This window comes from Prorops nasuta, unplaced genomic scaffold (genome assembly GCF_024137725.1).
Source record: "Prorops nasuta isolate Cenicafe-Biocafe unplaced genomic scaffold, Cenicafe_Pnas_1.2 PNAS00001, whole genome shotgun sequence".
NCBI lineage: Eukaryota > Metazoa > Arthropoda > Insecta > Hymenoptera > Bethylidae > Prorops > Prorops nasuta.
This window is the reverse complement of record NW_027116798.1, coordinates 15454090-15470598: the sequence shown is the minus strand read 5'-3', so window position 1 is coordinate 15470598 and position 16509 is coordinate 15454090. Positions and strand designations below refer to the sequence as shown.

The window sequence follows — 16509 nt, the reverse complement described above, 5'->3', positions numbered from 1 at the left end:
GAGAGAAAAGATGCGATTAAAATAATTAAGTGTGAGGGAAGAATGCCCTAATGGTTACGGAGGAAAAACATTTAATATATTTGTGTGTCGCAATTACGTTCCCCATGGTTTGTTGAGGTTCGGAAAATCAAAGTTCCAATATCTATCTTCGTAGATAATGGAATTCATAAAATTTGGATTATTTCCCTCACGTTCAAGAGTTTTCTTATGTAAATAAAAGGCATGTTTACAGCAAAGGCAAGTGTTAAGCAGAGTGATAAATAGCAGTGATCTATGACAGATATTGCAAAGTATGTGATTAACATCTCTCATAGCTCTAAGGTGGTGCTGGCGCATTGTTGCCAAGATATTTCGCTTGTGATCCGGAAGGACGGCCTCGCAATAGGCACAGATCCTTTGGACTGGATTGGTCCTAACATATTTATATAGTAAACACTCTCAAACGAAAAGTTCAATTGGGGCCATCCTGTTAACAGAACGGATTTGATGGTTTAGAATTGGACACAGGGTATATTAGGGAAAAGATAGAATAGCATAATGCAGTAAGCGTGAGATCCACTGACTAGCGTTTTAGAGAAAAGCCTTATCGTAAGTGGGATGACTAACAGTAGAGTTATGAGAAAACAAAAAGAGAAGAAAAAGAAATTAGTAATTATTAATCAAATTAATCCGGGGAGGAGAAAAAATATGGAGAATAGTAGAATAGGAAAAAATCTTGGACTTTTTTATTCCTGACAACCTTTTGGATTTAAAAGATTTTTTTGAATTTAATATGTTTCATTCAATTTTTTATACCTGATTAAAGGAAATAAAGGAAAATAGGAATATCAGTACCAAAATTTTAAATGATCGAAAAGGTAAAATAGAAAAAGAGAAAGACGGGGTCTAACAACCGAGTTAATTGAGTCATTTCAGAGAAAGGGGGAGAAATAGGAGCCGGGCCTACGGCGCGATAGATAAGAACGGTCGCCTGGCGCACGTTAGGAAATATAATGTAAGCATTCTTAAACAGTATAATAAGACATTTACTCTTTATAGTAAGCGTAAAGAAAAATAAATGAAGCTGTCGAAACGCTCGAGAATAACTATGGGAAATAGAAATAATCGGTCTGGACGTTACAATGATTTCATGGCAGCTTCTCTTGCATCCGAAAGAATTTTTTGGTTGCACTTCTGGTGGCATCTGCATTCTATATCGTCAAATGGTTTTGCAAGTGCTAAATTTCCTCCTCTATTCCTGTATGCCAAACCGTTTGTTTTTTTATGCTTTGGTAAATTTCGTGCCTAATTATCAGGATTACGACTTCTTTTCCTCCCAATCAATGTGTTTGTTGCAATATTTCTACTGTTAGAATCAGATTATTCCGTAGAAAACCATAAACGTTTTCTTGAACCTGACATTCTGGTGTTAAATCTTATTGAAGAACCATCACTTGATTCACTGTTTTCCACATGCATAGTGTTATTAGTCTCACTCGTCTTGATTTTAACGGTTTTTTTATTTATCTCTTTAAAACCACTGACAAGTTGAAATAATTTTTTCCCGTATAATATTGGTAAAGTATGCAGTTGAAGTTAAAATTAACTCAATTAAACTTTATTCTTAATAATAATTAATTTGACTTCACAAATACTTGATCCTGCATGGATTAGACTCTGACTAATTTATTTTATTGTACTTTTATTCTGATAAGACAGCACTAAAAAAATTACCGTCATTATTCAGCGCTTGTTGTCCAAAATTTGTTTTGAAAGTTGCCAGTGTATTTAAATTGCGTTATTGAAACGATTTCATTATAATATGGAGTTAAATAAAATGGCCTTTGAAATAAATTACTTATTATTCAATGGCCAAAAAAATTTGGTCATTTAATGGTGTTAATCTTTATTATTCAGGAAAGTTATTAAAAATATATAAAGCTATGACTATACCAAGCGCTTTGAAACTTAAATTTAAGATTTTTCAAAAAGTGGAATTAATCGATTTGTGCACTGAACGGCTCAAATAATGAGTTAGTGGGTTGTATTTAAAAAAACTCAAGGTGACCTGCATATGTTATTTAGGAAATTTATGTAGATCAAACCAATATAGCCTATATACTGTAGATTTTTAAATGTATTATAAATTATTCTTAAGAAGTTTTAGTCTAAACCATTTCGTTTTTGAAATATTTAGGTGATCCTGTATTTTTTTCACATTCTGTATAAGCAGATTTTGTTATATGCTGTGAGAAATAGAATTTTGCATGGCTAACATTATTTTATACACTGATATTTCTATTGTTTAAATGGTTTAGTTATTTATTTATAATTTGTATAGTTTTTTATATTTTTCATTTTTCATCGATTCAAAGAGTATAGATAAAATATTTAATTATTGAATACATAATCCTGTATATTATTATAAATCAACTTTTTATGTTTAGGAGACATTTTCAAGTGGAACTTCAATCACAAAAGATAGTGCGTTTGGTGTTCAATGGCCGTGTCCTCCAGCCAGATAATCAATCTTTGAAGAAATGTGGACTATATAATGATTGTGTAGTGCATTGCTTAATACATCAGCCTAGATCTAACACTTCACCACCAGCTCAATCAGCAGTGGTAAATAGTATGTCATCACTATATTTCAATTCACAGTCATTTCAAGATTTATCTTCTGGTACTAATCTTAGTGCTGAACATAATGAGTGGGATTTGAGTAGACTATTAGTAAGCATTTTAGCTCTTATATTAGGTTTTGCTTGGTATTCCCGCTATCATTACGCTCAACTATTCACCACAACAGCAACATTTGTGCTCTATTTATTAACAGCTATTTTTACCATTTCTTTATTCAGCAACTTATTTTCAGATCATGATAGTATTAGAAATATAGAATAATATTAACGAGAAATGTACATCTTAAATTTTTATACATGGTGTAACAGTGGAGTGCAGCAATAATTTTATGGTAGAGACGTAAAATTTCATTATAAATAATTTTTTCTGTGTGTGTTTAGATTTCTGCTTGATACTAGTATTCTGTAAGTTAATTTTTGGATTAATTATAAGATGTTAATCTCTATAGGCACTGCAATTAAACTTATTTGTGGTTTAAAGAAATCGAGCAAGAAAATTTTGGGTTTTTTTAATTCCTTCTAAAACAACATATAAGAGTTTCTCGAGGGAAGAATAGAAAATTCTTCGAGAAATTACTAACAATAATTTGATGCATATAATTCCGATCTAGAGATCTTAGAAACGAAAAGAAATGTACTCAATCTGTATTGCTCAAGGCGTTGGGTTTAAAGGTGATATCATAATGTTAACATTTTAAAGAAAAATTTAAACAAAAAATTATCATTAGGAAACTTAGGAGACTATCGACCATATTCATAGTCGTTCCTTGTGGAGCTCTTTAGATAAGGACTTTTTATTCCGTATGCAGAAAAATCAATAATTCACGATGGATATGGCAAAGGCCATATTAAAATCTACAATTATAATTAGCTAATTACCTTTACGTCATAACCTATTCATTATTTCTAGAATACTTTATTGTATATATTGTATGTATGCAAAGTGTGTATCAGCAATGATATTTTTAATTTTAACTACATGTTTTACAGGATAAACTACTAAGTAGAGAAGCCCTATCCTATAACATCCGTAAAAGCACCATTGCTGAGATAAATCAATTTAAAACCGATAAATCAGGACTTTGATTGAACGGCAAATTTACATTACTCTCACTTTCGTTGACAGTGCCCTTTCGAAAAAAAAAGAAAATCGTACTTCTCCACCGCTCCGAATTGCCATACTCACGCATATGCAATCACACCGATTACCTATATTATCCCCTAATGTTCTATATTCCTGATCCAGGCGCTGCATGAATTTTATTTTATACCTATTTTTAAGGGACCCTCAAAAGCGCCTATTAAACTGAAAAGTCTAGACAACAATAGAGCGCTATTTGTAGATTAATTTCGAAGTCGTTTTATCTTTTCATTGACGTGTCATATTAACTGCTCTATCTAATAAAATAGTAAAACAAAAATATATTATATTAAAAAAGTAATTATAAGAGAGAGAGAAATTTATTTTTGTTTGTTATTGAAAATCTTACTGTATTATCAAATAGAGTAGTGTGCTGCATCATTGGAGGATTGAAATGATTTGAAAATCAGTTTTCGCTTAAATAATGCCATAGTCTTGTCTCGAAATTTTGACCTAAGTGGAGAGCTTGGAGGTTCCCTTCAACAATAAATAAGCCTTCTTTCATTTTATGAAAGGACAAGTCATAAAATTAAGAATCATGTTTTTTTTATTTGGTAGATTATTCATAGTTTTGCACGCTCTTAGGTACGAAAGCATTCCAGATAAGTTAGTAAGTACTTATGCTTTCCTCTTTATTTTATTTCAATTTCCTTAGTGAGTTAGTAAATCTTTCATTTAGTATCATACCAACTTTTAGTCAGTATAAACTAGAATCTGGCCTAGCAAATAGGGTTGCCTTCCATAATCTTTACCCCGGAGCTCGGAGTAAGTTCACCCTTGATTTCTCCCTAGATTTTTCCCCACACTTCAGGCGCCTACTCTTCCCTCTCTAGCATGCTAAATGAATATGTATGAGTGAATAATTTCTTAACCAATTTTCCTCTTATACATAATAGTCAATTTAGATATCTCCAATTTTGCTTTCCCCTCATTTAGCTGAGTACATGTATCCTATACATACGCACATTCATTATTTAGTATGCTAGAAGGTGAAGAGTAGGCGCATGGAGTGTGGGAAAAAATCTAGGAAAAATTTACTCCGAGCTTCGAGGTAAGGGTTATGGATCGCAGCCTAGCTAGTTTTACTGGCAAGTCTGTTTAGCAGGCACTATGCAAAAAGTACCAGGCGAAACACTATGGATAATCTACGGTATAAAGAAAAAATTATTTTTAATTTTTTTATTTGTCCTTTCGTTGAATGATAGAAGGCTTTATTCTTAAAGGGATCCCTCAAATTCTTCACTTAGTTAAAATTTCCAAAAAAGACTATGGTATTATTTGAAAACCGATTGTCAAGTTATTTTGCTCTTCTAATGATGAAGCAAATTGCTCTATTTGATAAGACAGTAAGATTTTGATACACCGAAAAAAATTCTTATCATTGCGCTTTTCTAATATATTACTTAATTTTTGACTACTTTATTAGATAGAATAGCTCGTACGATAAGTTACTGAAAAGATAAACGACTTAAAAATTAATCTACAAAATAGCGCTCTATTGTTGTCTAGAATTTTCAACTTAACGAGCAGTTGTGATGATTTCTTTAAAAATGGGCAGAAAATAAATTTTATGCAGCGCCTGGATAAGGAATGTAGAACGTTAGGAGGTAATATTGGTAATCTGTTTGATTGCATATGTGTGAATATGGCAATACGGAACAGTGGAGAAGTATTAGCTTTTTTTGTTTATCGAAAGGAGAAGTGTCAACGAAAGTGATAACAAAGTATTTATTTTGTTAAATTTAACGGCCGTATTCATAGTCGATCCTTATGGACGTCCTAACTCCCTAGGCAAGAAAATCAACCAATCACGATACAGATTGCAGCAGCTATATTAGAAACTTCTATTGTGATAGGCTAATTTCTTTTAGATCGTAATCTCTAGAATACTGTAATGTATATATATATATATATGGTATATACACAGGGTGTAACAGCAATGATGTTTTTAATTTTAACCACATATTCTTGGGACCAAACTAAGTAGAAAAGTTCTATACTATAAGGTCCGGAAAAGCATCATTGCTGAGACAAATCAATTTTAAACCGATGAATCAGGGCTTTGATTCAACGGAAAAATTAATTTACTCTCACTTTCGTTGAGAGTTCCCCTTGAAAAAACAAAAGAAGAGTACTTCTCCGCCGATTCGTATTGTCGTACACGCATATACACAAACGCATGCAACTACGCCGCTTTTTAATATTAACTCCTAATGTTTTATATTCCTGATCCTGGTATTGATGATATTGATTTTCTGCCTATTTTTAAAATGATCCTCGATATTACCCATTTGTTTGAAAAGTGTGGAGAATAATACGGCGTTATTCGCAGATTAATTTTCAAATCGTTTTATCTTTTCGGTGACGCAACATATGAAGTGGTCTAAGGTAATCAAAAAATAAGTATTATATTATAAAAGCTATTATAAGAAACTATTTTTTTTCTACTATTTTTGGAAATCTCACTGTTTTATCATATAGAGCAGTTTGCTGCATCATTGGAAGATTAAAATTACTCGAAAATAAATTTTCAAATGAGGCCATAGCGTTCTCTGGAAATTTCGACCTAAGTGGAGAGCTCGATGGATCTTTTTACGAATAAATAAGCTTGTTTTCATTTTATGAAAAGACTATCCAGAAAATTAAGAATAATTTTTTCTTTATGCCATAGATTGTCCATAGTTTTTGCCTTTTTGCATAGTGTCTGCCTAAATGGACTTGCCAGTAAAACTAGCCAATTGCTGGAACAGATTCTAGTTTATAGTGACTAGTAGTTGATATGGTCACCAAAATGAAATATTGTATAATTCACCAAGCAAATTGTAATAAACTTTAAAAGATAATAGGATAAATATTTACTAACTTATCTGAAATCTCTTCGTACATAAGAGCGTGCAAAGATTATGAATAAAAATCAACAGCATTAACAAAAAATTATTTTTAATTTTGTAGCTGGTCCTTTCATAAAATGAAAAAAAGGCTCATTTATTCTGAAAGGGATCCTTCAGGCTCTTCACTTATTAGGCTGAAATTTCGAAACAAGACAAGGCTTTATTTGAAAACAAATTTTCGAGTCATTTTGTTCTTCCAATGATGCAGCAAACTGCTCAATGTGATAAACAATAAGATTTTCAAAAATAGAAAAATATATGATTTCTTATAATCGCTTTTTGAATATAATATTTATTTTTTTACTACCTTGGAACAGTTCATATGTCGCGTCGTCGAAAAGATAAAACGACTTGAAAATGAATCTACGAATAACGCCGTATTATTTTTCAGACTTTTCAATTAAATGGGTGCTATCGAGGATCGTTTTAAATATAGGCAGAAAATACATTTCATTAGTACCAGGATGAGGAATGTAAGACATTAGGAGATAATATTTTAATGGGCGTAGTTGCGTGAGTGTGTGTGTATGCGTGTACGACAATACGGAACGACGGAGAAGTACAAACTTCTTTTGTTTTTTGAAGGGGAAGTATCAACGGAAATGAGAGTAAAGTAATTTTTCCGTTGAATCTAAGCCCTGATACATGAATTTAAATTTAATTATCTCAGCAATGATGCTTTTCCGGACCTCAGAGTACAGGACTTTTCTACTTAGTTTAGTCCTAAGAATATATGGTTAAAATTAAGAACATCATTGCTGTTACACCCTCTATAGACCTTACTTCAAACATCGATTATAGTTCGATTCAACTTTATTATTAAACTCTCTACCTTAAATAATTTCTTCAGTATGACAATTTTTATGTGTAATTATGAAGAATGAGTTTTTAATCTTTATGTAAAAAATTTAATAGTTATTTGGCAGTTTTGAATTAAATAAAGCTCATGGTTGTAGGAAATTCAAAGAACAGAAATTTGAAAGGAATAGGTGTTAGTCAAATGTTGATTCTATGTAAAGCAGATTAGATATTGTGGATTCCAAGAGAGAATGCATTCGATATAGCGAGCTTGAGGTAAATTCTATACAAGTTACAAGGATTTTAGGGTTAAATTTATTCAATATAGTTTATTCAAGGTAATGGGTTTCGAGGTAAAGTCGAATCGTGGCAAAATCTATTCTGGGAAATGATTTTAGAGGAAAATAATTCAAGATATAGCATTTCGAGGTAGTATCGAAAACCCTTTACCTAATGAAAAAGTGTACATTAATTTATTAACAGTTTAGAAAAATAATTTCGAGGAAACACAGGGATTAAGGAGCAGACTAAAAACTTATTAACAATATTTTTCAATGATGCTCTGAATGTATCCTTAAATGTTTGCTGCACATCACTGTTATACCCTGAAAATAATTTTGCTGGATATAATAGCAACATTAATTGCATATAAAAAATTGTATTTCTTGTGATCAAGATTTAGAGTCACTAAATAAGATTGTTTATTATTTAGTAAAATTTGCAAAAACATATCTGATCTAATTGAAAAACCATTTTAAAAGAAATGATAAATATACCCGCAGTTAGAAAAATTGAAATTTTAAGAAAATTTTGGAGATAATGCAAAAATTTGCGAAAAACAGCAGTTTAGAATTATATACAGGGCTTTTCTCTAACGGAGAAGCATAGGAGATTCCTGTTAGTTAACTATAGCACTCAGAACAAAGAATTCTGAGAGTGTTGATTGGACAATGTTGTGTAGAGACAACTTAAAATAGGCCGTTGCCAACAGTTAGATGCGAAAAATGAGACTCATCTGACATTTTGGTGCGTAGAAGTGTTTACATGCTAATCGTAACATAAAAGGATGTAAAATGGTGAAATCTCTAAAAGGTGAGGTTACTAAAGTAAATATTGAAAATAATGAATGGAAAGTAAGAATATTCGTACTTCCATTCATTATATTCAATTTTTACTTTAGTAACCTCACTATTTGACATTATTCCATTTCACACCTCTTTCTGCTACGATTAGCCTGTAAACACTTCTACATACCAAAATGGTGGATGAGTCTCATTTGTCGTATCTGACTATTGGCAATGGCCTATTTTAATTTGGCACTACACAATATTGATCAATTAACGCTCTCAGATTCCTTTGTTCCAAGTGCTATAGTCAACTGAAACGAATCTCCTATGCTTCTCTGTTAGAGAAAACCCCTGTAGATAAATTTTCTTTGAATATTAGTAGACCTAAGCTTACAGTTGGTGTAAATCATTATCTAGATTCATTAAAGTTTCATTTTTTGAATTCGAACTGAATTCTTTAATTATATACGTTTTGATTATCCTTATTATACCATATATAGAATTGTTAATAAAAGCTGTTATGTTAGTGTAATATAACCTAAACGACCAGAACTTGCTATTATGTAATTGTGTTTAACCAACTTCAAACAATGTTCCTTCTGAGGTCTCTACTGTTATATCTTCTTCAGTACATTCACATATGAATACATTTGGTCTATTCTTGCAGTGTCATCTTAATATTATGTATTAAGTAGATGTGCCACTATCTCGATTAGGGGGGGGGGGGGGGCTAAATGAAACAAAATTAACGATTTTATTTTATTGTTAAAACGCATAAAAAAGCATAATAGATAGCCAAATAAACGCATAATACAATTATTTGTTTACAGTTAGTGTATCACATCTAGACTAAAATAACATTATAAATGTGTTACCTATTTTTTTGTGGCAACATTTTATGCATCGTATTTTTTGTGAATGATACATATATATATATAAATATATACTATACATCAGTTTCTGTTATCAGAGATCATTCGTATATGGCTGATACAATAATACGCCTGTTATCTATAGGGTTACATTGATTTTAAAGAACAATAAAGCATATATTCTGTTATTATTTTAAAATATTGATAACATTTTTTATTCAAATTTTTGATTTATTAAAAAGCAAAATGTCATAAAATATTCATAAACAAATAAGTATTTAAGTGTTAATTTCTTGATACTCCTTAGAACAACATGTTTTTGCGGTGTGAATAGTAATTTTCCGGTAAACTTATCTGAAATGAAAAAATAAATATTTTCTACCAAAGAAGGCGAGTATAGTTCGTGATTGATAGCAAGAAAAAAAATTTACTTCTTATTACTTTAATAAGGTTTTATGTGAAACTACACTTTTGTTTAAATTTGATAATTTACTGGCTTTTGAAATAAGTTGTAATCGATTAAAAAAAAAATCCTTCTATCAATCAAATATGTCAATCTAATATAGAAAAAGCACGTAATAATTAAATAAAATCTGTATATTATTGTTTGAGAAATTGTGTACACTTAGTTCTAAAATACATTTTCGATTCTTGAGAAAAATGAATTTAATGTTAAGTAGAATTAAACAAATCTGTTTCTCTTATGGTTTTATTCTGATCACTTAGAAAAATATTTTGGACATGTTGTAGTATAACTTGCAAGTAAAATCTATTTATTAGTTTCAAGAAAAATGTAAACTTTTAAGTAATTTAAGTGAAATATACGCAATTGCACTATAATATTTTTAAGTTCTTTTAAGAGGAGATTGTTGTTATGGTTTTCTTTTCAAATTTAAAAATCTTTTACTTTTCTGATATCTGAGTATTTAATATTCTTTGTTAACTCTTAAGAAACTGATCAAAAATGGCAACGTTTGTTCCCTAAGCGGACCTCTGAGGCCCCTGTTTTTTTTTTTTTTTTTTTTTATTTGAAGCGGTGTCGAACTTCAAGAAAGGAGGGTATAGAACAAAATAGAAGTGAGCAGACATTAAACTCTTTTTTTATGCAAATTTAGATGAAACAAAGCTGATTTAGTATGGTTTTTTAGTTGGAGTCTGAAGAATTGACTGCTGGTATTTTATTGCAATGTATTTTACATTTTATGATTGGTTTCAGAGTGCTCATTACATACATTTTTCTTGCAAATAACATAAATTTGCTTTATTTTACGACTTATAGCAACCGGACAATAAACGCAGCGACGTCTTTTACTGATTGCATTCGAAGATTCGTTAGTTTCGTCTTCAGTTTCTCCTAAAATACTCGTGATTGCAGCCTTTATAGGACGTTTTATTATTTGACTAGCACGGCGTTTAATTTGCTCGTACGTTAATCTTTCAGACAGTTGCAGGAGAAAATGTTTTCGCTGCTTGTCAGTTCCTGTAGCATCAATTTTTCGATGTATACGGTAGATCACAAAGGCAGCAACACTACAAACGTTGATCATGTTCATAAACATAGCAAATGGCCATCGATTTGTTTTTCGTTGGGTTGAATATGCATGCGTCAGCTGATCTAACATATCGACGCCGTTCTTAGTGCGATTATAAAACAGGTTGATCTCCGACTTTCCATCTGTTATACTTGGCAGTTGATGTAGTGTGGATAATAGAATGAGATTGCCCAATTACGCTTCGGCACGTATGATACGAGAGTAGCATTTTGACGAAAACCAAAAATGTGCGAGTCGACTTTTCGTTGTCGGTTGGGCAAAAATTCTGTTGGTACAAATCGTTTGTTCTTTCGAACAGTGCCTACACAGTTTATTCCTTTGGCTTTCAAATCGTCTGCTAGCTCGATCGAAGTAAAAAAATTGTCGAAAGTGACACAGCGACCAGTACGATATTAGGGCTCGCACAATGTTGTCACTACGTTAGCAGCAATATTTTTTTGGTGTTTTAATCCACTGCGTTCACGCCCTGAAATGAAATTAGTTGGAATTATTTACCGAGATAGAATAAAGATGAATCATTATTCTGATTTACCTAAATATGGTATAGCATACAATGGATAATAGTTCGTTGCGTCACAAATCCAAAACAATTTCAAACCGTATTTGTCCGGTTTACTTGGCAAGTACTGTTTGCATGCACAACGACCACGGAACAGAACAAGCTGCTCGTCGATTGTCAAATATTCTGCGGGGACGTACGTCGCTTTTAGATTTTGGTTGATCACTTTGAACATATCTCTGATCGGCGCGAATTTATCAGTTTGTCGACGAACAGAGCGTGTGTCCTTATCATCAAATTTGATAATGCGGAGAATACTGGCGAATCGAATGCAACTCATTGTTGCTTTGAATAGCGGCATTCCCCTTAGTCGACTATAAAATTCTTGGTAGTTTAGCTTACTTGAACGTTCGATTCCTGCCGCTATCAGTAGACCAATGAAAACCAACATTTCAGTCGCGTTAACATTTTGCCAATTCGTATTTCTCTTTTTGGCTTCAATATTTGTGAATCGCACAACAATATTGATGATGCGATCATCAAACAGCGTGCGAAAACAAATACTAGCATCATCATAATCTTTCCCATATGGTAGGTTCAGCGTCTTGTACGTTTGTCGTGAATTTCGCCTATATCTGCGAGCATTGGAAAATTGCTGTTTGCGCCAATTAGTTCCATCGCGTGACACATAATGTAATAGTTCAGTCTCATTTGACATTTCTACATCGGAAATTTCATTTTCAAATTCCGATGGCAAATTTTCATTTTCATATTCTTCATTATCCAACTCACTATCTGTCGCTTCGTCGAATTGTTCTCCTCTTCTGTATCATAATCGTAGTTATTATCGTCTAAGTCCGTTTCAGTTGCAGCAACGATTTCACTGTCCAACATTTGTTGTTGTTGAATTCTAGCTGAACGACGGCTCATTTTGCCACTAAAGTGGATAATAACACTTTTCCAATATTTTAAAGCACTTGGAACTTTACATTAAATGACAATTAACTTTTGTTAAAGAATTAACACAAACAGTCAATATTTTTCCACCATCACTGTTTTGAACACTTAAAACAAAGAAATCAATTAAACAAAAGAGGGGGCCTCCAAAGCCCCCATCGACTTGTAGTACAGACAATTTTAGTCATTAGCCACCACATCGCCATCTGTGACGGGTAATTCAAATATGATGTTTTCGACAATTGCGCCTTTCTTTAGAGTATTAATTCGATAAATAATGCTGGTTGGCGAAATAGGTAATTTTTTAAAATAAATAACAAAATATAGCGTAAGGGGCCTCACAGGCCCCCCTCGGATTCTTGAGGTTTCATATTTCACTTCAATCTTTTATCCAGTACAGCTTCAGAATAAAAAAATATTATTTAAAATTATGATTAGACCCCTCTAGAATTAAAAGATAACAGTGTTCTTCGTTTAAAAGATGCTTTAATATTCTGAAAATTATACGGACAATCCTAATCTGTATGTCCACGAGTTTTGAATTTTGCCCTAATTAAATTAGTATTATATTTCTTTTGAATTATAGTACAAATTAACATTTCATTCAGTTTAAAAGAAGTATAATGAAAGCATGTTTATATCATTTCAATTTATTTCAAAATTCCACTATAAGAAATTAAAAATGTGTTTAAAAGTCTTATTCTTCAGATTGACCTAACTCCGTAATTATAATAATTTTGACTTTTATTCCTTTTACTTTCTAATTTAAAAGAATTTAATAGATATTATAGTGCATATGTGTGTGTGAATTTACTGGCTAATTAAGTCTTTGTACATACGAGGGTGAGAAGAATGTAGTCACTTTATTAACAATATAAATATTTTAAAATAATAATATTAGATGAATTAAGAAACTGCTATGAGAGTATTTGTGGAATATATGAAAATAGCACTACAAATGCTAATGATACTAATTTTCAAGTCATGAAATAACTACGCACTTTTAGAATTAAGTTTACTGTTTCAGATGAGTAATTCGATGGTTTAAATAACTAAAGTACATTTAACCTGTGCGTAGGTAAACTGTACCACTTATAAGATAACTGAAAGCTTATAGCTATCTTGAGTTATAGTACGAGAGTTATCAGGTATATCTGACTATTTATAACAATTGTATATTGCGACTGTACATTGTTTTTAATAAATTAATGTCGAACTAAAGGTCTTATTCTTCGACTTATTCCAGTTTGTTTAAAGGTAGTAGTATAATGTAAACACCTCTAAAAACGTTTATTTACAATTTGTTTTCTGTTTTCAAAAGCTTGCATATAATAAAACAAACCCTTTTTTCTTAAAAGGAATAAATTCGGAGAATAAGAAACAATGGTTTTAACAATAAATAATTATTTAGCAATATGTTTATTTACTTCCTCTTGAACCAATAGCAACGGAAACTTGTTTCTCTGGCTTCGGTTATCCTATTCTTCCTGGGTATTTGAAACAAAAAACTGATAATTTTCTTAGATCGTGTTTAGGAATCTACTGCCAGTACCCTCAGTAATCCAAGAAACGAGGTGTTTCCCTCCGAATCCTTTCGGACTAAACCGATTGACATGAAATTTGGACAGTAAGTAGAAAATACCTCACAAAAAAAGTTATATCATCTCAATGTGTGCTTTTGCTCAGAAGGTGGAAACTACGCCTTCTTGGGGGTGAAAAGTAGAATGTTTAAAACAAGTATGAAAATCGATTAAGGAATTAGTTTTAAGCAAAAATTTTTGTATAAACATTTATCGAAAAGTTAATACTTTCTAATTTTTACGTGATTTAAAAAATGAAAAAAAAAAACGTTTTTTAAAGGTTTCTCTCAGATATTTTTGAAGATATTGTTGTGGTTCAATCGCTGATTCACGACAAACTTGAAATTCTTTTGTATAATAAGATTTATTGAGATTTGTTTACAATGTTTCTTCTTTATACAAGTTGATAGCCAGAGCTATGAGCTAGTTAATAGTGTACTTAATAGGCAAAGGATTGCCTAGAGAAGTCTAAGAGGCAGGAGGACTGAAGGTCTTAAAAGATTCGACTGGTTCCTCTTAGCTGTAGACTCGAACTGATTTTTGGGGCTGCACGTTTGGGGCTCTTACCCTCAAAGTGCAGCGTCAAACATTACCTTATATGGTAACATTTGCGGGTCCCAATGGTCAAATGCGTCATTGTTCTAGAACATTCGACTGCCGTCGAAGTGCATTTGCCACGTGTCGGGACTTAGCCTTGGCGACAGTGTGAACGAGCTGCGTCTGGCGCTTCGTATTACATTTAGGAATTTGTCGCTTTTAGGAGTATTTCCCCTTTACAATGAGGCTATTGATATTTTAATATAATTATGATAGATTTAGATTTATTAATTATGTCTTTAAATGATAATAATATTAATAATATTAATTATATAATGCTTATTGTAGCAACGAGTTATGTATGTTTATTCTATGTACATAACACCCCTCCCCCCCTGGAAGAAGAGGGTGGGTGACTAATAATCGGGGTCGTATTGAAAATTTGCCGCTTGCTCAGGTGTGACGATAATCATGTGCGTCGGGGCAGCGTCGTCCGTTGCTGGGGCGGCGGTGTCATCTGTTACGATGGCATTGGATGGCAATGCCTGTATTGACCTGAGTCTTGGCTTAGGTTTTGGTCTTCTGTGAAGATATCGCCAGATTATGTAGATGGTTAATCCTATCATGATTAACGTTGTAGTGGAATATGAGATGGCCATATGTTGATAGGTGTGGTGTTGTCCTAGGTCTTCGTTTTTTACATCCTTTTTCAGTTGTTTTAGCTGGGTGCTGAGCGTGTTGAGGTCGTTGACCTTGTTCAGGATGTTATGCAGCCTGGGAATTTTGGTTGTGTTGATTGCTGCTACGTAGTTTTCAGGATCTTTGGCTCTCAAAGAGAAATTATAGTGCGGGATATAGTTTTAATGTTTGTTGGGCTTGGAGGTTTGTACGGGTTCCAAAACAAAATCAGTAGCTGTTAGGATACAATTTTTATATAAATTAATTACTCCGGAGCCCATTAACTCTATATTATAGGTAGGTTTGTTTGCAGATTACTTCTACAATTTCTAATCGCGGTGTGGAGTATATCCACGAGGCTTGGTTTTTCATGGGAATTAGCATCGGTTGCACTAAATGTATAAGTTTATGCTCGCACGTGTTTATATCTATGTATTTAAAGTATAATGCAATTTCGCATGGATTAACTGCTTTTATTTTGTTGGATGGTTTATCCGTCGGGCAGAAATAATTATCTTTTATCGTATAACATTTTTGTAGTTCGTCTTCGGTATACTCTGTATAATGCTCAGCAATGCTGTCTATTGCTATGTATTCCTGTTTTAAGTCTATTATGGAGTGTAGTGTTGTAGAATTCTGAATAGGGATTGGAATTGGATATATTTGCAAAAGGTCGAATTCTTTGGGCGTTATTAGAGGTATATGAAATACTACAATTAGTTTGTTTGTTTTGGAATAAATTGTGGGTTTCATTAGTTTTGAAATTAAATGTATATTTAGTGTTTCTAATGGAAAAGGGAATTGCGTGCCAGGAGGGATGTGGGGGATCGCATCTTTAAGGTATTCGAGAATTTTTGTATATCGAATAATTTTTGGATTTATTACTCCTTGGCTCGCCTGTATTACGAAATTTAGTAAGTGTTCCGTGTCTATCATTAATTCTTCGGATGTAAGATTAATGTTATATAGAGCTTCTCGCTTGTCCCCTTGGGCTTCTAGATCACGTACTGTTTTCATCAGCATTTTTTCGTTCGCATCTATTTTTTGTATCGTGTTATTATAAGTTTCTATAGTTTGGTCGATAATTTGTATTTGTTTCAGGAGTGCTATTTTGTTGGTCTCTACTGTTTGATCTATGCTTTGTAGATGTTTATTTATTTCTTCTTCGTCGTTACTGTCCATTATTCCGAATAAAATTTTTCCGATTGATCCTACTCCGTTTGCTAGTCCTCGTTTCTCTCTTGATGTAATGTTATTTCATCTATTTCATCTAGGTTCTTTTCGGCTGTCTCTAGCTTGTAGACGGTATCAAAGA

The 16509-nt window shown here is 32.3% G+C and overlaps 1 protein-coding gene across 2 annotated transcripts in view; it reads left to right on the top strand.

Annotated features, from left to right (window-relative positions):
* Nucleotides 1-16509, top strand: part of LOC136774364 (transmembrane and ubiquitin-like domain-containing protein 1) — a 139723-nt gene that overhangs the window by 54026 nt on the left and 69188 nt on the right. For both annotated transcript variants that reach the window (XM_066728607.1, XM_066728617.1), the window contains one exon: nucleotides 2427-2611. In XM_066728607.1, the coding sequence (XP_066584704.1) occupies nucleotides 2427-2611 (185 nt within the window). The remainder of the gene's footprint in view (nucleotides 1-2426; nucleotides 2612-16509) is intronic.